General features: G+C 38.0%; 1 protein-coding gene across 3 annotated transcripts in view; it reads left to right on the top strand.

Annotated features, from left to right (window-relative positions):
- LOC127798201 (integrin-linked protein kinase 1) overlaps window positions 1–23,006 on the top strand; it is a 58,583-nt gene that overhangs the window by 17,950 nt on the left and 17,627 nt on the right. For 2 of the 3 annotated variants that reach the window (XR_008022351.1, XM_052331586.1), the window contains exon 2: window positions 7,760–7,834. The exons of the other annotated variant lie outside the window; for it this stretch is intronic. Coding sequence is in view for 1 of the 2 variants with exons in the window: in XM_052331586.1 (XP_052187546.1) it covers window positions 7,760–7,834 (75 nt within the window). In the remaining variant the exon portion in view is untranslated. The remainder of the gene's footprint in view (window positions 1–7,759; window positions 7,835–23,006) is intronic. 3 annotated transcript variants of the gene reach the window in all.

Genomic DNA, 23,006 nt, shown 5'->3' on the forward strand with positions numbered 1-23,006 from the left:
AGATTGAGGCAATAATTGCATGGCCTAAGCCCACTAACATCAAGGCACTAAGGGGATTCTTGGGGCTCACCAGTTATTACAGAAAATTTATAAAGAATTATGGGTTGATTAGCAAGCCACTAACAAAACAATTGAAGAAGGATGGGTTCAAGTTGGACCACAAAGTAGAAGAGGCATTTGAACAACTTAAGAAGGCAATGAGTGAGGTGCCCATATTGGGATTACTAGACTTCAAGAAACCTTTCATGTTGGAGATAGATGCTAGCAACACAGGGGTAGGGGCAGCCCTATCATAGGATGGTAGGCCATTAGCTTTCCTTAGGCAGGCCCTAGCCCCAAGACACCAAGGGTTTAGCATCTATGATAAGAGTTGATGGCAGTCCTAATGGACGTGGAGAAATGGTATTACTTAGAGGGAGGGCAGTTCATCATCGAAACATATCACGAAAGCCTCAAGTTTCTACTGTAGTAGCGATTACATACCCACTTACAAAAGAAAGGGATGGCCAAATTAAAGGAATTAGATTATGTAATATAATTTAGGTGAGGGAAGGAAAATGTGGGAGCAGACACATTGTCTCGTTGCCAGGAAGAAGGAATGACAACTATAATTACAGTAGTAGTACCAGATTGGTTCTAGGAAGTGACAAATAGCTATCAAAAAGGGGTGTGGGCAAAGGAGTTATTGGAGCAGTTGGGCATTGATACTAGTAGTAGGCCAGACTATGCTTTGATCAATGGGTTCATAAGATACAAGGGCAGGCTGGTGATTGGGGATTGTGAGGTATTGAAGAACAAAATCCTTTAGTCATTGCATGGATCACCACTGGGAGGACACTCGGGCATACAAAATACTTATCAAAAGGTGAAGCAAGTTTTCTATTGGCCACAACTGAAGAAGTATGTGTGGGATTATATGATGAATTGTGACATTTACGACGCAACCATGAGATGGTGGCTTACCTAGGCCTCTTATAGCCCTTGGCCATTCCGAAGCATGCATGGACTAATGTGACCATGGATTTTATAGAGGGGTTACCAAGATCAGAAGGGAATGATTTTATTCTGGTGGTGGTTGATCGATTTACTAAGTTTAGCCATTTCCTTGGCCTATCTCATCCTTTTACAGCACAGGAAGTTGCTAGAGATATTCCCGATAATGTGGTGAAGTTGTATGGGGTACCACACTCCATAGTATTGTCACAACTCAAGGGTAGTTAGAAGGTTATTATTGTAATAAGGTTATAGTAGTTAGTAGGAGGTATTTTGTGAGTTGTTAGGAGCACATGGGTGCTATTTTCCAGATTTCATTTACTGTTGAATAGCCTATAAATAAACCCTAGTATGTAGAGAAAGGTAGGCTGAAAATAACATAGTGAATTCATATTTTCCCTCCATACTTTCTCCCTCTCATTCTTCCTAATTCTCTCATTTCTTTTGATTTCTACTGTATATCTCCCTCCAATTCTTCTCCGTTTCCCTCCTGAATCCTCCTCAATTCCTTCCTAGACCCTAGGTAAGCCCTAGGGTCGTGACAAATGGTATTAGAGCCAATCCTTCCTTGGCTGTGATTTCAATCAAACTCTGGTGAAGACGAGGCTAAGGTGATTTCGGAAATCTGTAATTCATGCACGCTCAAGCAACATTTGAGTCTGGAGAACTTGCATGCGATTGAGTTCGGAATTGAGATTTGGATATGTCTGATCTGAGAGGTGAGGCGGAATTTAGATTGATCCTAGAACGCGAATCTTAATGGCTGCGTCGGAATAGTTAAACGGAGGAGGGCGGCTCGAATTGGTGTTGAGATTCGGCAGATTCCGAGTGATTCGAGATCAAGCGAGTGACTCAGAATTGAGTTGTGTTGAATCACAGAAGAAGTGACGAAGTGTGGTGAAGCAAAATCGTATCCGATCAGGCAGCTTTCAGAATCGAGGATTCGTAGCAAGGTCTGACGGAGGTTGATGCTCGGAATTGAAAGACCATCTTTAGCTGCGGAATCAAAATTAGGAAGGCGTTGCAAGCTAAAAGAGTTCTGACCGGACATTGAATTAAATTTTCAAGCGAATTAGAGGGCGCAGCGGAAGTAGCACCGAAAACGAGAAGCTGGTCGGTGATTGGGTGTGGAATCGAACAAGTTACAGAAGGAGATTCAAGAAGCAGCAAACTCTGGGAAATTCTAGAGCCAATTGGACGGTGATTGGGTAGCAACTCCGCTGGGGGAATTTCATTCGCATCAATCGGGGTAGAAAGCGACTAGTTGCAAGGCGGAATTGAACTCGAATTTGAATGGAGAAGCCTAGCAAAGCAAACGTTGATCGGAAGTGAATCGGATTTGAAAGAGGAAGCTGAGGCGCAATTGAAGCAGAGGCGTGGGCGATTCAAGAATTCAGAAGAATTTTAAGTAGATGTCGATGATTAGGTGAGACTGGGCGATCCTTGAATCACTTTGATTCCGGCTCGCTGCATGTAGCTGAGGCAGAAGGCAGGCGCAGTCAGGAGCGGAAATTTAGGTCTAGGTCACTGCATGTGACTGAGTCGGGAAAGAAGGTGCGATCATAAACGGTACAGGGGTGAATCTCAGCGATCTAGAGGAATTACAGCGAGCGGAATGATACTTCTCTGCTATTAATTTCTAGCGGTGAGTTTTGTTTGAGATTTGGAGGCGACTTTGAAGTACTGCAATGGAACCGATCGTTCCTCGGCCGTGAGTCAGGCAGCTCCCAAAGCAATATTAGCAGTGATTAGTTGCAGTTGAGGCGAAGTAACGACCGGGGCAGAATAGGTTGTTCAATTCAGGTTCCAGTGAATTTAGCTTGGTTGAACGTGAAACTGCTAAGTTGCAGTGATCAATTATTAGTAGGTCTTGGTGATTTATCGAAGCAATTTCAGTGACTGAATTCCGTTGAGTTTGGAGTATCGAAATAAGTTTCCAGAGGGTCTTTGGAAGCTGATTAAGAGGCTGTTGCAGGGTGTAATTTCGGGGAAATGAACTGAGGAGATGGCTGAAGGACTAATTGCTGCAACAAAGGAAATTAAGGACCTCCGTAGGCAGCTGGATGATTTTTTGATCATGTGTTCACATAAATTTCAGACTGCTAATTGGACTTTGTCGACTTCAGTTCTAAGTGCCGATTTGCCCACTCTTGCTCCATTGGCTATTCTGGTGTTTGACAAGGATAGGCCAAAATGGTGGATCCGACAATGTGAACTGGTGTTCTACCAACACCGAGTAGCTGAAAAGGAGAAGGTAAAAATGGCTGCAACTAATCTGAGTGGAATTCCATATGTTTGGTTCCAGAATTGGAGCTGGGGAAGGGTGGAATTGAGCTGGTCGCAGTTTGTAATTGACTTGTGTAACCGGTTTGGAGAAAGGACCAAAACCTATATGATCAATGGAGCTTCTAAGGCTGTTAATCTAGAGATGCAAGAAGCTGATGAGGAAGAAAAAGAAGCAGTAGAAGGGATCAAAGAATTGGGGGATGGCAGTCCAACGGTTGGCAGCATCCCAAGCACTCTCACTGGTACTGGAAATCCAGCTGCTAAAACCCTCAATATAACACCGTTGGAGGAGGTAACTGTTGAGGATGAAGCTGAGATGTTTGCTAGCAATCCGGGAGCCAAAGATCTTGGAGTGGAAATAACCACAACAGCCTTAGATTGTGGAGATCTTAAATCTATTTCTCTTGAAGGAATAGGAATGGAAGGAGTTGCTAAATTACCTACTATGGATTAGGTAACTCCAATTGAGAAATCAGTCAATTGGGAGGAAACTTATGCCTTAATCGAAGTGGATAACCAATGGAGGGCAGTTCAAGAATGGTTAGAGGTTAAGGGAGGATGCTTGCATGATATTGATTACACTAAAATCTTTCAGCAATATGTTTCTGATTTGGAGCAATGGAGGAAGCAGAAGGATAAAGCGAAACAAGATGAAAGGAAAAAAAAGGAAAAATAAGATAAGAAAGAAAAACGAAGAAGAAACCAATGGGTGAAGATGGGCATTGGATAAAGAAACGATAGCTTGGTTGTAATAAGTTTCTTGGGGACAAGAAACCTTTCAAGGGGAGGGGAATGTCACAACTCAAGGGTAGTTAGAAGGGTATTATTGTAATAAGGTTGTAGTAGTTAGTAGGAAGTATTTTGTGAGTTGTTAGGAGCACATGAGTGCTATTTTCCAGATTTCATTTACTGTTGAATAGCCTATAAATAGGCCCTAGTATGTAGAGAAAGGTAGGCTGAAAATAACATAGTGAATTCATATTTTCCCTCCATACTTTCTCCCTCTCATTCTTCCTACTTCTCTCATTTCTTTTGATTTCTACTATATATCTCCCTCCAATTCTTCTCCGTTTCCTCCCGAATCCTCCCCAATTCCTTCCTAGACCCTAGGTAAACCCTAGGGTTGTGACAAGTATTTGACAGAGACAAGGTGTTTACCAGCCTATTTTCGAGAGAATTACTATGATCTATGGGTATGGGCACTAAATTACATATGTCCACCGCATATCACTTGGAGATGGATGGTCAATCGGAAAGGGTTAATCAGTACTTAGAGTCCTACCTGAGATGCGTATGTTTCCTACAGCCAAAGGGGTGGCATTAGTGGATATCAATGGCTCAATGGTGGTACAATTCAAGTTACCATAGTTCAATCAAAATGACTCCGTTTGAAGCCTTTTATGGATATAAACCAGCCCTCTTACCAGTTATTGGGGGGGCAATCCACAGTGGTTGTTGTTGGGGTATATATACAATAGAGGCAAGATGTTCTATGATTGTTGAAGACAGAATTACCTGAGGCACATAATAGGATGAAGCAAATGGTAGATAGAAGGCGAAGTGAATGGGAATTCTCAGTGGGGGAGGAAGTTTACTTGAAATTGAGCCACCCCCATCTTAGAGCCCTAACTCGCCAGCCAATATTTAAATTGAGTCCCGAATTTTATGGGCCCCTTTTCAGTTCTTGCAAAGATAGGACCAATGGCCTACCAATTACAATTACCTGAAGGATCGCAAATCCATCATGTATTTCACGTCTCCCTACTCAAGAAAGCAGCTACCGGAACACAAGTAGCCAGCCAAGCACTTCCTCCTATCCTTGGGGGGGAAATGGAACCAGTGACACCAACCACTATCCTTGACAAATGGGTTGTTTACAAGCAGGGAGCTCCTTTGACCCAAGTGCTTGTCAAATGGTCTTCCCTCCACTCGAACAACACCACTTGGGAATGCTTGCAAGATCCCTCAAGGCAGTTTCCCAACACTGCCAGCCTATTACACATTTCTTAAGGATAGGAAATGGCTAAAGGGGGGGGGGGGGGAAGTTGTCATGTACTTTGGCTATTAGGCCTTATGAATAAAGTAGTATATTGCATAGCTGGAGGAGTGTTCCAGCATGGAAAGTGGTGCAAGTTGTATTAGATGGGCAAGTGGTGCAAATTGTATTAGATGGGTAACCGCTTTGGTGCCCAATCTGTTGTTGAGGATCAGTATAAAATGATCTGACCTAGCCATACCAAAGCATGAGAGATCAATCAAAGAATTCAAATTCCCTCCTCAGTTCTCTCTCTCTCTCGAATCTTCCCACTCAATTCTCTAATTCTACTCCTTTTCCTCTCATTTTCCCCACCAAATTCATTATCAAATAACGGAGAATTCTCTTGTCTGATCTAGGATCTGACAATTCGGTGGCCAAGGAGCAGCTTTGATACCAATATGTCAGGATCTTGGACCTAACTGTGTAAATTCTCAGCCCATGGCAAGAATTAGGGCAGAAAGTGGCGAGACTTAAGGCAGAAAATAGGGAGAATTTGAGAGGAAAATTTAGAGAGAGAGAAGAGTAGAAGGATGCAAGAGAGAGAATGAGAGAGAAACAAAGAATTCTGAGAGAGAGACCAGGAGAGAGGGAATTAGATAGAGAATTGAGAAACTGAAATTTTAGTAATTCATTGAATGTCTCCAAATGGATTCATTAGCTTTATATATAGCTAATCAATCAACTGTTACAATTCAGTTACAAGTTGTAACTGCTCTCTATAGAATTAATATGCTATAGCTGATATGCAAATTAATTTGCTACATCCTACTGAAACCCTAGGAACCTGACACCCTTATATTTGTGAACTGTAATCTGCAAAAGTTTTAGATGAAATGTTATGATGTGATGATATGTCTGCTTTTTTCACCCGTGAAGGGTCCATTAATTTGGCGTCAGTCAGTTATGGAGCTGGGCATGCTTGTTTTGTGTAGATGCAACTGTAATGTGGGTTTACATTATATTAATTCCATTAGTTTTTGAAATTTTTATATTAAATTAATTCCATTAGTTTGTGTAATGTGGGTTTGAAGAACAGTCTTCCATAATCTCAACAGAATTTTTTATACTAATCAGTGTCTTTAACGCCCGCACTCAACCACAAAGACCACCTTCTAGAGCTTAAGCAGGAAGAACAAAGCACAAGCGCACACTCAATCAAAACAAAGCACTAATGTTAGAAAAAAAAAAAAATAAAGAGATAATATAATAACTGCAACCAAATTACTAGATAATACTGTCAAGACTAAAATTCATGCTAAAAGAGAACAAAACAGGGCCTTCTAATTAATTTCGATGATTTAGTCTAGATTAAGAAAGTCATCTTTGTCATTAGAGTTATAGTTCTCATCATCCAGTGCCATACTGCCATCTATTGACTTCTTCAACCAAAAATGGCCATGAACTAGATGTCCAAGTGGGTGTTCCAGTTGTTACATTGCCTTCTTAATTTGCCTCTAATTTTAAATCTAAACTCTTCAACTCTAGCTATGTTAGCAACAAGGGTGGAGCCACCTTTTGTTCAGGGGGTCAATTTACCCCACTGAACTTTTATCTTCCTTTGCTATATGTAACTAAAATTTGAGGTTCATTATAATTTGACTCCACTAAAAAATGAAAAATTTCATTGATCTCACTCATTAAAATATTACAAAAAATAATTAAATGTGAGGGGCATTTGACTGTTCTAACAAAAAAAATCAATGGTTAAATTTTGTGCTTATAAGTTTCTGACATTAAATTAATGTAACCATGTAATTTTAAAAGGTTAATATATACTTTGTAACTTTAATTTTGTGCACTTTAAAGGCAAGTACGACTCATATTCAAGGCAATTTTTTGTCTTCAACTTTTTGCCTATATTTTCTTCCAGGACACACAAGTCCCAAATTTTCTTTTGTAAGTACAATATTAGGGATCAATTATTGCAATATATGATTTGATTTTTGTTAAATTGATGTTGTTGAATGTCTATTACTAATTAGATATTTAAGCATATGCTCAATATTGTTGATAATGAAGTGATCTGTGTACACTTTCAGAGTATTAAGACTTGCCATGACCAATTATAGTAGTATCTTTTAACATTAAAAATGTTATTGTAAGTATACTTTTTTATTATTACTCTTTTAGGTAAATTATTGTTTTACATTGTTTGATATGTATTCTTAATTGACCCCACTGGCCAAAAATCCTGGCTCGCCAGTGGCTGTCTTAGATGGCTTCGTTACCAGTTGCCACTTTATTATATATTCTGAGCTCAAGAGAATCAAACTTACAATACTCAATTATTTTTTTATACATTATTGTTCTGCGTGTGCTTGTTGGTGGTCTTACATGCATTATTGTTCTGTGTTTTTTGGTATTTTCTACTAACTTGTTGGTCTCAATACTGTTTTGTAATCTAAATTAGATTGGGTGAGTTTGTTTTCTAAATCATGACAGCCTCTAGCTGATGCCGAAGGAGCTAAAAAGCATGAGATGATTGAGTTATTAAATTCATATGGTGGTCTTTCCTTTGTAAGTTTGATGCTTTCCCTAACACGTATTTTATTTATTGTTATTTAATACTTGGAAACTTTGACCTCTTATGCCATGTTGGCTTTATGCTTGCATTATTTTATTTTTCTTCTTCCCCATTTTCATCATCATTGTTTCAGTCTTCATTGTAAGCTATATATGTATTCAAAGTTGTGAATTCTTATTATTTCGTTTATTATTGATTTTCACTGTTTTTAATAAGTAAATATCATTACAAGAGAACAGCCAAAATGGGGATAAATGCTGTACAATAAGAAGAATAAAGCTAACAATCTTCAGCAGAACTCGTCGCTATTTGTCGTCAATTTCACAAGCTGCAATACGAGAATGGATCTCCATATTGCTAATAATTGCTTGTGATGACTCATGAAGCATATCTTTGTACTAGAATGCATCTCCATATTTCTAATAATTGCATATCATGAAGCATATCTTTTGAGTACGAAAAGCTTATGAACCTATGGTGCCAAGTACATTGGTTACGTTCTGTTGACTCTTTTCCTAAATTTCTTTTGGAAACATGAGCGACTCCTATGGTTCATTTCATTTACCACGTACCTAGTTGTGTATGTGCTTTACAAATAGTGTTCTTACAATTGTTTGAGTTTCATATATAGATGAAGAAGATAGAGTGGATCATTGGTCAAGTGGCTAACCATATTGAATGTGCATAGTCAAGGCCTGTTTCATTTTAGGATGGTTTGATCATCTGACCAACTGACTGACTATCAGGTGATCCAAACAAGTTTAAGCATGAATCGAACTGAAAGGATCTCATTTGATCAACTAGTTAGTCATTGATAATCAAAGTGATGCAAGTATGAGAAGAAGAATGATTCAAACTGCCCACTGACCAATCCTTGATGATATAACAAGGAGTGGACTTGAATCGTTATGGATTATAAGTGCATAAATTCTGGGAAGTGGTACAGATTTTAGGTCAACTTCAAAAATTAAACCATCCTAATGTAGATGGAATTGCAAGGCAAGCTAATGTAGATGTGCCAATTAGTGGTGCCTAGTTTTTTTCGAGAGTCTTCTTAAAAATAATGTTGTCCTTATAGAAGGTTGAATACTTTCCATTTTTGTGCCTATTCTTGGAGAACAACCAAGAACCTCTACAAATACCTTTTAAGGTTGATGAAATGGGTTGAGTAAATTTCAGAAAAATCAAGTTTGAATAGCTTGAGGCTATTTGTCTCTATTCTAACCCTATATCACTATGGTGGATTTCCTTAGTTTGGTGAATTATCCAATTGGAATTGCCCTGTATCTCTTTAGAGTGGTGAGCTGAGGTATCAGTTTCTTTATCTCTCTGAGTGGTGAGTAATAGTCCTTTTTAAATTTTTTGAGCACTTTCTCTTCTTCCTTTCTCAGCCCAGTGTCTTCTAAAAGCTTAAAGCTAGTACATAGAGGGTTAACTTATCATTTATATCTTAAGTTTTTAGATGGGATGATGGTTAACAATTAAATATGGTATTATAGTAAGCAAAGGTCTTGAACCTCAGCTAACCTGTTGGAAAGTCCGAATGTTAAGCTAGGTAAGCTAGCTTATGATAAAGGTATGGCAGCAAGAAGATTTATGATGAATGCTGCTGATTAAAATAAAAGATGAAGAAAAGTAGTGCTTAAAGATTGAAAGGATAAGGATGAAGAGGCTTCGAGATTATAGGAGATAATCTATTATCTCTATCTTAGTTCAAATTCTGTATATCTGTAACATATTCAAATTTAGATTGTATTCTATCTCTTGTAAATTAGGGTTAGCAACATAACATCATATCTGTATAAATATAGGTTCTTCAATCAATACAATTAACGAGTTATGATTTCTTCTTCAAACTCGGTTCATACCTAAGGGTTTCTACTTAGGTTGTCCTATTTTGTTCATGGTATTAGAGCTTTGCTTGAACCTAGCCAGAATATTCAAAGATCATGGCAGCCTCAAATTAGGAGAATGCAACTCACATTGTAGAATCCTCTCTTAGTCCGAGACCTCAAACTACAATGATTCCGATTGTTCCTCCATCATCAATAGCCACACCTTGCAGATTACACCAGTGTTTTAAAATGCGCTAGGCGTTAGTTGGGCGCCAAACTGGGGCCTAGCACCTAGGCGAGGTCTAGAAAAATTGTGTTTTTTTTTTTTAATTTTTTGATGTATCATGTAATTTGATATTATTTTCAGGTAAATTAAAGTTAGAAAGACAAGTGAAATAATGGAATTAAGTTTGTGAGAAAACAAATTGTTGTAGATTAGTTTTGGGTTCAGGAAGGCAGAAGCAGCAATAATGCAACATAAACTATATCCGAAGAATCTAACTATCTAATTGGACTTCTTCTTTTCCATATTCTTCCAACACACGATCTTTATCGGACTCAAAATCAAATTCATTGATTTCTTGTTCATCTTCTTCTTCTGGTTGGAGATTGCACAGTACAAGAAAATGATGACGAAGAGAACGACGACAGGAATGATTCGAAGAAGAAAATGACAACGGGTTGCAAACTTACTTGCAGTGGCGGCGACAGGGGAAAGAGATGACGGCTATAGGCTGTAGCGGCAACGACAAAGGGGGAAGAGTGAGGAGAATTAGGGATTTCTTTGAGGAGAAGGTTGTAGTATCACGCGAAGTAGGGAAGGGGGGATTTCTTTGGGGATCGGTGTTGTTTTTTGCTTTGGCCGCCTAGACGCCACCTGGGCCGCCTAGGCCTAATTAATCGGGCCTGTCGCCTAGGATGTTGACTTGCATGTATTTGCAGCGGCAAGGAGCCACCTAATGCCTAGGCGGTCACCTAGGCTGCATTTTAGAACACTGGATTACACAATATCGATTGAATGGAAGAAACTTTTGGGAATGGTTTCAATCAATTATGTTGGTAATTAAAGGCAAGAGTGCGTATGGCTACTTATCAGGAGCTGTCTCAACTCCACCAAAGGATACTACTGATTATCAAAGATAGGAGCCAGAAAACTCAATAATCATGGCTTGGCTTATCAACTCAACGGACTCAAAGATTAGTCGAACATATCTCTTCTACAAGACTACTAAGGAAGTGTGACATGTTGTCCAGGAGATATATTCTGATCTCGAAAACACACCACGTGGGAGTATCTACCGAAGCTGCTCACACAGTTTCCCCAAGTGATCAGACTATTGTAATTTCTTGAGGACAAGAAATGTTTTTAAGGAAGGGGGTATTATCACGCTCCTAGGGTAGAATTGTCTATTACTTTAAATTCTTGTAATTTCCATTATGCTGAGTAGGAGTACTAGAGCCGTTACAGGCTGCTGGGTAGAGGGATACCTTTTAGAAGGCCCTTAACCGCCTATATATGTAAGGGCCACACGCTCCCAAAAAGGCAATCAATGAGAATATTCTGATTTGCCCCTCTCTCTCTCTCTCGTTATTTTCTCTCTCTCTATTCTCTCTCCCTTTCTCTCTTTTCTTCTCACAACAACTACTAAATTCCTCATCGGAATTCTGCCATCACCCTTGTCAGTACATCCGGCACTAACAGAGACAAACCACTTAGCCCTAGAATAGCTAGGAATTTTAGAAGGCCCCCACACATCATAATGCACCAAAGAGAAGGGAAACCAGGATAGTTTATTACTGATAGCATAGGGAACTCTATGATGTTTAGATAATTCACACACCTCACAGTGTAATTCTTTAATATTCAAACTAGAAAACAAACTTGGAAACATTGTCTTTAATAAAGGGAAAGGAGGATGTCCTAGTCTAAGATGTTGAAGCCATACATTATTTTGGGTAGAGGTTGATTGGGAAGAACAAGCTAGAGTGGGTTGATCTCTTGCAGGTAATTCAAAGGCCTTTTGGAAGTAGTACAACCCTTTATGTGCTTTAGCAACATCAATCTTCCTTCCCGTGGCCAGATCCTGAAACACACAATCATGAGGAGAAAAGGTTACACAACAATTAAGATTTTGGGTAAGTTTGTGCACTGAAAGAAGATTGGTAGATAGGTTAGGCACATAGATCACATGTTGTATTTGAAAATAAGCATTTAAACACACTTTTCCTTGCCCAATTATAGGAACAGATTGGCCATTAGCAACTATAATTTTTTTGGAGCTATTTATGGGTTCATGGGTCTCAAAAGATTTTAGGTTAGGTGTCATATGGTCAGTAGCTTTAAAATCCAATATCCATAGTTCATTCCTAGTAGTTTTAGAGGCAATTGTGATTTCAAAATTAAAGCACATACCTGCTTGAGCTAGAGAATAGGATTCCCCTTGGAAAGTTTTAAGAAAGGTTTTCAACTTACTCATCTCCTCTGCATTTAACTCCCCCAGGTCTAGGATGAGAGTAGGCTCACTCTTTTCTGCAGATTCTTCTGCTTCTTTAGCTGACATGTAAACTCTTGTGGAGTTCTTAGGTGGCAGGTTCTTGAATCCCTCCATTTTGCTTAATACAACCTCCTTACCATGTAGTTTGAAGCATGTCTCTCTCGTGTGTCTTGGCTTCTTACAATAGGAGCACCATACTTCTTCTTTGTTTTGTTTAGGAACAACCTGATCCTTTCCTTGAAACGTTTTTAACCATGCACGCTGCATCTTATTAGAAATCATAGCATAACCTTCCAAATGATGGTCATTAAACATGGTTGTCCTCCTATGTTCCTCATTTCGAACTATAAAATAGACTTCATTTAAAGATGGCATTTTTTCACGACTAAGGATCTGTGCCCTGACCTGGTCAAATTCAGGATTGAGACTAGCAAAAAATTCTACTGTTCTATCTCTTTCTAGCATAGAGGTTAGAATAATAGCATCTTCACTACCATCTTGATATCCTGATAATGGTCGAACTCGAAACCAAAAACCATTCATCCTATTATAGTAATCAATCACAAACAAGGATTCTTGTTTTGTGCTACTGATTTTAGTCTTAATTTCATAAACAACCGAGGCATCTTGTATCTTTGAGTAAGTCCTCTTGACAGTCTCCCAAATATCCTTAGCTGTAGATAGGAACATGCAATGTTTGCTCACCTCGGGTTGCATCGAACGCTACAGCCATGACATCAACATTGAGTCTTCTATGTTGTTTGTTTGCATCGAGTTTAGCCCTTGAAGAAATCAGCGGAGTCCAAGTTAGTTTCAAGAAGCAGATTGGTTAGTTAGGGTGTGTTCTAATGGTAACTTGTGTATAAGGGTATATTAGGTATTGTAATGCCTTTTATATTCCTTGTACAGTTCGCCCCAAATGTCTATAAATATAAGGCATGGGGTAGTCGCTTGAGGTATCATTCTGATAGTATACGAGTGCTTGTGATTGAGAGGAAAGTCTAGAGAGAGATAGCCTTTGTAATCTCAGTTTTCATTTGTACTCGTGAGGGATTCTTGTACTGATTGATTTCAAGATTCATAGTGGATTGCTCTCGGGATCAAGAGGCTGGATGTAGGATCATCTTTGGATGATCTGAACCAGGATATATCATTGTGTCTTCTTGTGGTTTGTGTATCTTTACTTTGTCATTTAATTATGTTCTTATTCTGTTTTTGTTTTTTGATTCAATTCCATGTGTGTGTGTGATTGAATTCGGCTAAGATTGACTGCATTCTAGTGCTCCCAATTCAACAAATTGGTATCAGAGTATGGGTGATTCATCAAGAAAAGCTAAGATCCTTGGTTAACAATGTAATTGATTTGCGGTAATGGCTTCCACCACTTCTACCACTAGATATGACATCGAAAAGTTCGATGGGCAGAATGATTTTGGCCTCTGGAAGATGAAGATGGGGGCCTTATTAGGGAATATAGGACTGGAGGAGGCACTTAAAGGAGAGTCCAAAATGCCAACCACATATTAAAAGAAAAACGAAATAGGAAAGAAAGCCTTTAACACTGTTGAATTTAAGATCGACTTATAATCAAGAAAAACACCCTTTCTCACAGCTAGACCTCACCCGATAGAAAACAGTAATAGAGAAACAAATATTAGAGTAAATCAAAACAATAACAGAAAAGTAAAGAGGCAAGAACTTATCTTGGTTCAAGCATGAAATCCCTACATCCAGATTGCCGGTGACCAAGACAGAATCCACTAGAAAGCCAATAGGATACAACACTCCCTCTCGCACACTCTTAGCTATGAACAATAGCCTCCCTCCCAAGAATACAGGGACCGAGCAAAGAGCTCTCTCAATTCTCTCTAAAACCCGTGCAAGTTACTTTGAAAAGAATAAATGCTGAATGCCTACCCCTAAACCTATCCGCCTCTATTTATAACAGATAGAGGTGGTTACAACCAAGGACTTAGATGCAAATAAGAAAATAACAAGGACTTCCGGAAATAACTTAAAGGAGTTATTTCCGTTATATTTTAAACACATAAAATATAAACATACAAATTATTTCCCAGTTACATACAAAGCCCTCAACTGAGACTTGACAACTTAACTAATGCAAATCTTAACAAACACCTTAACACTAAGCCTAGGAGATAAAGTGCTGCGAGAAATCTCCAAAATGAAGACTGCAACCGAGTTATGGTTAAAATTGGAGAGTCTTTATCTGACAAAATCTTTGTCAAGTAGGCTGTACTTAAAGGCAAAATTTTTTACATTTAAGATGCATGAAGGGCAGAAACTGTAGGATCACATAGATGACTTTAATAAGTTGTGTCTTGATTTAGAGAACATAGAAGTCAAGAATGATGATGAAGACAAAGCCCTAGTGTTGCTGCATTCTTTACCAAAATCCTATGAAACCTTTGTTGTTATTCTTAAACACGGTAGGGACACCTTGACTCTTGATGATGTAATTGGAGCATTAAACTCCAAAGAGTTATAGTAGAAGGTAGAAGGCAAGAGCACTGTAGGAGATGTTCTTGCGGTTAAGATGAGACCAGATAGAAGAGACCCTAGGGGAAGGGGTAGATCTAGGTCAAGATCTAAGAATGGCAGGAAAATAATTAAGTGTTATCACTGCCATGAAGAGGGGCACATTAAAAAGAATTGCCCTAAGAGAAATAAGGAATTCCAAGATAAAGGAAACCTTGAAATTTCAACCTCTGTATGTGAATTTGACTATGATAGTGCTGATACCTTAGTTATATCTAATAAGGCAGATAAGGAGGTTTGGGTCTTGGATTTGAGTTGTTCCTTTCAAATGACACCCCATAGAGATTGGTTTCTAAATTATAGGGATATAGGTGGTGGTAAGGTATTGTTAGGAAACAACCAAGAATGTAATATTAAGGGAATTGGAGATATTAAAATTAAGATGCATGATGGAACCATAAGAACATTGACTTCTGTAAGATATGTTCCAGAATCGAAAAGGAACCTAATTTCACTTGGAGAGTTGGATAAAAATGGCTACTCCTATAGGGGAGATGGTGGAGTACTTAGGTAACTAGAGGCTCACTCATATGCATGAACGTAGTCCTTCAAAATGGTACATATGTGTTGCAAGCACTCAGATTATGTGGTGATGCAGAAGTAGGTGAAAACAAAACCTATGAACATACTAGACTATGGCATTTTAGGATGGCACATATTAGTGAGCAAGGACTTAGAGAACTGTCCAAGCAAGGGATTTTAGGTGCTAGAAATGTTTCAGAGTTGGATAAATGTGAATCATGCTTTTTTGGTAAATCTGTGAAGGTCAAATTCCCTAAGAAAGCTATCCATTCCTCAAAAGAATACATTCATTAAGATTTATGGGGCCCTAGTCAGACTTTATCACATTGGGGTGTTAGGTATTTCTTATCTATCATAGATGATTTCTCTAGGATGGTTTGGGTTTGTGTTAAAAGCAAAAGATCACACTTCTGAAGCGTTGAAAACCTGGAAAACCCTGATAGAAAATCAGAAAGGTATGAAAATTAAGATCATTAGGACTGATAATGGTCTAGAATTTTATAATAAGGATTTTAGCCATTTGTGTAATGAAAATGGCATCCTTAGACACCTAACTGCCCCTGGAAACCCTAAACAAAATGACTTACCAGAAAGGATGAATAGGACCCTACTTGAGAGGGTGAGATGCATGTTGTTTCATGCTAGATTGCCTAAAGCATTTTGGGGTGAAGTTGCAGTTATTGCAGCCTATGTAATAAATAGATCTCCATCGGCTGCAATAGGTTTTAAAACATTTTATGAAATGTGGACAGCTCATTGTGAAAGGAAATATTACATAAGCTGTGTTTGATGTTTCTGTTATTTAATTATATTGTGTATGTTGCTGTATGTTGTAGCAATTAGTTTTGAACTTGCGCTTATGACTGGTGTGTTTCATTATGTCGGTAGTTTAGGCTTTGGCTGAGTATATAATCAGCTTAGCCTTATTTTTCTGTAATTCATTCATTCTTCTTCTATCGAGAAATACAGAGCACTTTCCTCCTCATCATTTGTGTTCTACTTTCTGCCCTAATTCAATTATTACATGGTATCAGAGTGGCTCAAAACCTATAGTATGGAGTCATAACATGGCTGCAAAAAGTACTACTAAAAATCCGGTATTTCATTCTTGTACTAAACATATTGAGATTGATGTTCATTTTGTGCGAGAAAAGGTTGAAAATGGTGAGGTTGAAATTCTGTATGTGCCTACTTTACATCAGTTAGCTGATACTTTCACTAAGAGTTTGCCAAGAAGCAGGTTTCTGTTTTTGTGTGACAAAATCAGTCTAAAAGAATCACCTATTCAAGCAACCTCAGCTTCCCAAGGTGTTTCAGGAAAGCAGCTGGTTAGAAGGGAGTCTCAATTGAGGGGGAATGTGAAAGGAAATATTACATAAGCTGTGTTTGATGTTTCTGTTATTTAATTATATTGTGTGTGTTGCTGTATGTTGTAGCAATTAGTTTTGAACTTGCGCTTATGACTGGTGCGTTTCATTATGTCGGTAGTTTAGGCTTTGGCTGAGTATATAATCAGCTTAGCCTTATTTTTCTGTAATTCATTCATTGTTCTTCTATCGAGAAATACAGAGCACTTTCCTCCTTATCATTTGTGTTCTACTTTCTGCCCTAATTCAATTATTACACTCATAAGCCTAGCCTAGACCATTTAAGAATGTTTGGGTGTTTAGCTTATGCCCATGTGAAACCTAGAGCCAAGAGATACCTATTTATTGGTTATCCTTCTGGTGTTAAAGGGTACAAGTTATGGAATCTGGAACTAGGAATGCCAAGGGCAATGGTTAGTAGGGATGTAACCTTTGATGAGAATTTGTCCATAAGAGACATTAAGATAGAGGACCGAAAGGATGCAACAACACAACAACAACATATCCAGCCTTTATCCCACTATGTGGGGTCGGCTACATGAATTCTAGACTTCCATGTATTTCTGTCTTTTGTCATATCCTCATTTAGATCCATATATTTCATATCAAATTTTAATGTCTCTCCCAAAGTCTTCTTGGGTCTACCTCTACTTCTTTTTGTGACTAATTGTTCCATTTCATCAACTCTCCTCACATGAGCGTCTCTTAGTCTCCTTCTCACATGACCAAACCATCTTAGTCTAGTCTCTCTCATCTTCTCCTCGATTGGCACTACTCCTACCTTATGACGAATAACTTCATTTCTAATTTTATCCTTTCTTGTATGTCCGCACATCCATCTTAACATCCTCATCTCCGCTACACTCGTCTTTTGCTCATGCTGGTATTTGACTGCCCAACATTCTGAGCCATACAGCAAGACTGGTCTTATAGCTGTCCTATAAAATTTTCCTTTCAATTTTAATGGGATTTTACCATCACATAACACCCCCGATGCATTTCTCCATTTTAGCCAACCTGCCTTAATTCTATGTGCGACATCCTCGTGGATTTCTCCATCTTTTTGAATCACTGATCCCAAATATCGAAAATGGTCTTTTCTTTGTAAGATTTAGTCTTCTAATTTTATTATAACATCATCCACTCTTGCATTTTTACTAAATTTGCATTCCATATATTCTGTTTTCTTTCTACTTAATTTAAATCCCTTAGATTCTAAATTGTTTCTCCACAACTCAAGCTTAGTGTTCAATCCTTCTTTTGTTTCATCCACCAACATTATGTCGTCTACAAATAGCATACACCATGGCACATCTGTCTGAATATCTTTAGTGAGTTCATCCATTACTAGGGCAAATAAATATGGACTTAGTGCAGAACCTTGATGCAGTCCTATTGTAGTTGTAAATGGTTCAGTATCCCCTCCGTATGTTCTGACCCTTGTCTCTACACCATGATACATGTCCTTAAGGGCTTGTATATAGGCTATTTTGACTCCTTTCTTCTCTAAAACCCTCCATAATACTTCTCTAAGGACCCTATTATAGGCTTTTTCTAGATCTATAAACACCATATGTAGGTCCTTCTGATGATCTCAATACCTTTCCATTAGACGCCTCAGTAAATATATAGTTTCCATTGTTGACCTATCAGGCATGAAACCAAACTGATTTTCTGACACCTTTGTTTCCTTTCTGAGCCTCTGCTCTATTACTCTCTCCCAGAGTTTCATGGTATGACTCATTAACTTAATTCCTCTATAATTTTCACAATTTTGAACATCTCCTTTGTTCTTGTATATAGGAACCAAAGTACTCTTCCTCCACTCATCTGACATCTTTTTTTATTTAAGGATGGCGTTAAATAGTTGCGTTAGCCAGGAGATGCCCTCTTCTCCCATGCATTTCCATGCTTCTATTGGTATATTATCTGGTCCCACTGCCTTATGATTTTTCATCTTTTTTAATGTTTGCCTTATTTCATTTGAACTTATGCGTCGATAGAATGTGTAGCTCACATTCCCTTCGAAGTTACTAAGATGTCCCAACCTAACTCTTGTGTCACCACCATCATTGAATAATTTTGTGAAATACTCATTCCATCTCTCCTTAATCGCTCCCTCATTTACTAAAACATTTTGATTGTCATCTTTTATGCATTTCACTTTATTTAAATCCCGTATTTTTCTTTCTCTTGCTTTAGCTAATTTATATATATCCCTTTCTCCATCTTTTGTATCAAGTCGTTTATATAAATTCTCATATGCTTTTGACCTTGCTTCACTAACAGCTCTTTTTGCTGCTTTTTTTGCTTCTTTATAATTTTTTTGATTTTCTTCATTGTTGCATTGATATACCGCCTTATAACAAGTTTTCCTATTTTTAATTTTCAATTGTACCTCTTCATTCCACCACCAAGACTCCTTAAGGTTAGGGGCTCTACCATTTGTCTCTCCAAGGACTACCTTTGCCGTGCTTCTCAGAGCATTAGCCATTTCTTTCTACATTTGGTTTGTCTGTCTTTCTCCATTCCATTCCCTTCTACCCCTTAATTTTTCTTTGAAGATTAGTTGTTTCTCCCCTTTTAAATTCCACCACCTGATTCTTGGATTTTGTTTTATGTGATTTTTTCTCTTCCAATTTCTTACTTGGACGTCAAGTACTAGAAGTCTATGTTGAGTAGTCCTTATGATCAAGCATCTGATCAGCAAGAAGATAGTGCAGGTTCTTCTATCATAGATAGTGAACCTGATCTTGGGAGATATAATGTAGCTAGAGATAGGCAAAGGAGAATCAGCAGACCTCCTGTTAGGTATGAATTCTCAAATTTGGTGTCATATGCATTGTCAAATGCAATAGAGATTTCAAGAGAAGAGCCTCTCTCTTATGAAGAGGCAGTTAGCTCAAGAGACTCCAAGAAATGGCTTACTGCCATGGAATCAGAAATGGAATCTCTTAAGAAGAATGAAACTTAGACCTTGGTTGATAAACCCTTAGGTCAAAGGGTTGTGAGCTGTAAATGATTGTTCAAAATTAAAGAAGGGCCTGGAAATAATCAAAAACCTAGGTACAAAACTAGGTTGGTGGCAAGAGGGTTTACCCAAGTGCTCAGGATAGATTTTAATGAAGTTTTTTCACCCGTTGTGAGACATACTTCTATTAGAATCTTACTTGCTATGACTGCCCATTTAAACCAAAGCCTAGAGCAAATGGATGTGACCACCGCATTCTTGCATGGTGAATTAGAAGAGGATATTCTAGTGGAGCAACCAAAAGGATTTGAAGTTAGGGGCAAAAGGCTGAAAAAATCACTATATGGATTAAAACAATCCCCTAGGAAGTGGTATAAGAAATTCGATACATTCATGTTAAACCAAGGGTTCAAGAGAAGTTCATTTGATTGTTGTGTTTATCTTAGGCATATTTTTGCTAAATCTCTATATATCTCCTCCTTTATGTTGATAACATGCTGATTGCAAGCAAATCAGATGAGGAAATTCAAAGATTAAAGCTGAAGTTGAAATCAACCTTTGAAATGAAGGAGTTAAGAGAGGCTAAGAAGATTTTAGGAATAAAAATTTCCAGGAATAGGCAGCAAAGAATGCTCTCGTTATCCCGAAAGTCTTATCTGGAGAAGCTAATTAGGAAATTTCATATGCTTGATGCAAAGGAAGTGAATGTTCCTTTTGCTCAGCATCATGTGCAATCCCCAATTGAGGAAGAAAGCATTAAGGAAATGAGCAAGATCCTGTATTCAAGTGCTGTAGGAAGCCTTATGTATTGTATGGTATGCATAAGGCCAGATTTGACCCATGCCATGAGTGTTACAAGTAGGTTTATGGCTAATTCGGGAAATGATCATTGGGCTACTATAAAGTGGATATTTAGATACCTTAAAGGAACCATCAATATGGTATTAGTTTATGGTGGAGCAGGTTTAGAAGAAGCCTAACATTCTAGGATTCACCGATGTTGATTATGCTGCAGATTTAGATAAAAGGTCATCTATAGGGTATGTTTTCAAGCTATGGAACTCAACCATTAGCTAGAAAACTAATCTACAATTTGTGGTGGCCTTTTCAACCACAGAGGCTGAGTATATAGCAGTAGTTAAAGCTATAAAAGAGGCTTTATGGTTGAAAAGATTAGCAAGTGAATTGCTAGGGCTGCCCTAATGTGTGATAGCCAAAGTGTTATACACTTAGCTAAGAATCAAGCGCACTATGAGAGAACCAAATATATAAATATCAGGTATCATTTTATCAGAGAAGTTCTTGAAAAGAAAAAAATAGATCTGATTAAGGTTGTAGGGGAAGAAAATGTAGCTGATATGTTCGCTAAAGCAGTCTCTATATCCAAATTGCATCACTGTTTAAGGCTTTTGCAGGTATTTTGTATGTGAATGATCGGGTTTGAATGCAGGTCCTAAGGAGAGCAGATCATGGAACTCAAGTCTAGGCAACACTCATGCAAATGGTGGAGATTTGTTATTTGTTTGCATCGAGTTTAGCCCTTGAAGAAATCAGTGGAGTCCAAGTTAGTTTCAAGCGACAGATTAGTTAGTTAGGGTGTGTTCTAACGATAACTTGTGTATAAGGGCATATTAAGTATTGTAATGTCTTCTATATTTCTTGTATGGTCCACCCCAAATGTCTATAAATATAAGGTAGGGGGCAGTCGCTTGAGGTATCATTCTGATAGTATACGAGTGCTTGTGATTGAGAGGAAAGTCTAGGGAGAGATGGCATTTGTAATCTCAGTTTTCATTTGTACTCGTGAGGGATTCTTGTACTGATTGATTTCAAGATTCATAGTCAATTGTTCTCGGGATCAAGAGGCTGGATGTATGATCATCTTTAGATGATCTGAACCAGGATATATCGTTGTGTCTTCTTGTGGTTTGCGTGTCTTTACTCTTATCATTTAATTATGTTCTTATTATGTTTCTGTTTTTTGATTCAATTTCATGTGTGTGTGTGATTGAATTTGGCTAAGATTGAGTGCATTCCAGTGCTCCCAATTCAACATTCTATATCCTAGGCAGCAAACGTGGGATCCATGACTTTAGAGGCTGGTCCAGTGAGGTGAGAAATCTTCGCTCTACCCTTTAAAAAATTTCTTATTAGTTGAGACCATTGAAGGTAGTTACCTCCATCCAACTGGTATGAATGGTGCATACAGGGCTGCTCACCGGAAGAAGAACTTTTGGTTGATGGCTCTATTGGTATCTCTTCTCTTGTTGACATGGGAGAAGCAGTTTCTGAGATCTCAGATATTGTATGGAATGATGAAAAGAAAAGGTGAAGTGAGAAGCAATCGGATTATAGCGACAATGAAGGCCAGAAGAGAATGAGTCTCCTCAAGGCAACAATTGGCTCTGATACCATGTAGAATTAGGTACAGAAATATGATGGAAGAAGAAGACACTCGTAAATTTTCTTATTGAGTATTGATGCTAAGATACATTCCCTATTAATAGGGAAGAAGATTACAGAATAAGGAAATTACAGAAAAGGAAAACTTGCTATACACTATACAAGAAAGTAGGAAAGATGTAAATACAAGGATAGGAAATTACTAAAGCTGAAATACTTTCTAAACTTAGAAGATAATATCTATCTTGATTAGGAAGGTCAGCCCAAGACGTTATCTTCCAATCTCCTTTGGGAATCAATCAAATCAATCAACAAAAGGATAAGGAAGAAGAGGCTCTGAGATTATAGGAGATAATCTATTATCTCTATCTTTGTTCAAATTCTGTATATCTGTAACATATTCAAATTTAGATTGTATTCTATCTCTTGTAAATTAGGGTCAGCAACATAGCATCATACCTATATAAATATAGGTTCTTCAATCAATATAATTAACGAGTTATGATTTCTTCTTCAAACTCGGTTCATACCTAAGGGTTTCTACTTAGGTTATCCTATTTTGTTCATAACACAATATTTTAATAGTTGCATGTGTTTGGGCTAGTTATGCAAGGAAACCATGGCCACTTGTGAGGGGGCTTGTTGAGAGTAAAAATAGTAATACAAAAGAAAAGGTTAACCCTCTATCTACAGCTTAGGCTTTTATATTGAATGGTAGTTAACATTTCAACAGATTCCAAGATAGCAATTGAGAACCTTGGGTTCAGTTCATAATCTTAGTGGATTACTAAATAGCAGGTTGATTAGTCCGACTTACTGGGAAAGACCATCTGAGGATTCCCTATGTAGGCAATCTTGAATTTCCATATATTATTTATTTTTGGCTTAGAAGTTTAAGCAAATCTAAAGACCAAAGGCAACATCCCAAGGATGATGCTCATATAAAATCTATGAAGTAGAGTCTTGTGAAAGGAAGATGTAATTTTATGCTATGCAACATTTTATTTTACAGT

Source organism: Diospyros lotus, chromosome 3 (assembly GCF_014633365.1).
Source record: "Diospyros lotus cultivar Yz01 chromosome 3, ASM1463336v1, whole genome shotgun sequence".
Classification (NCBI taxonomy): Eukaryota; Viridiplantae; Streptophyta; class Magnoliopsida; order Ericales; family Ebenaceae; genus Diospyros; species Diospyros lotus.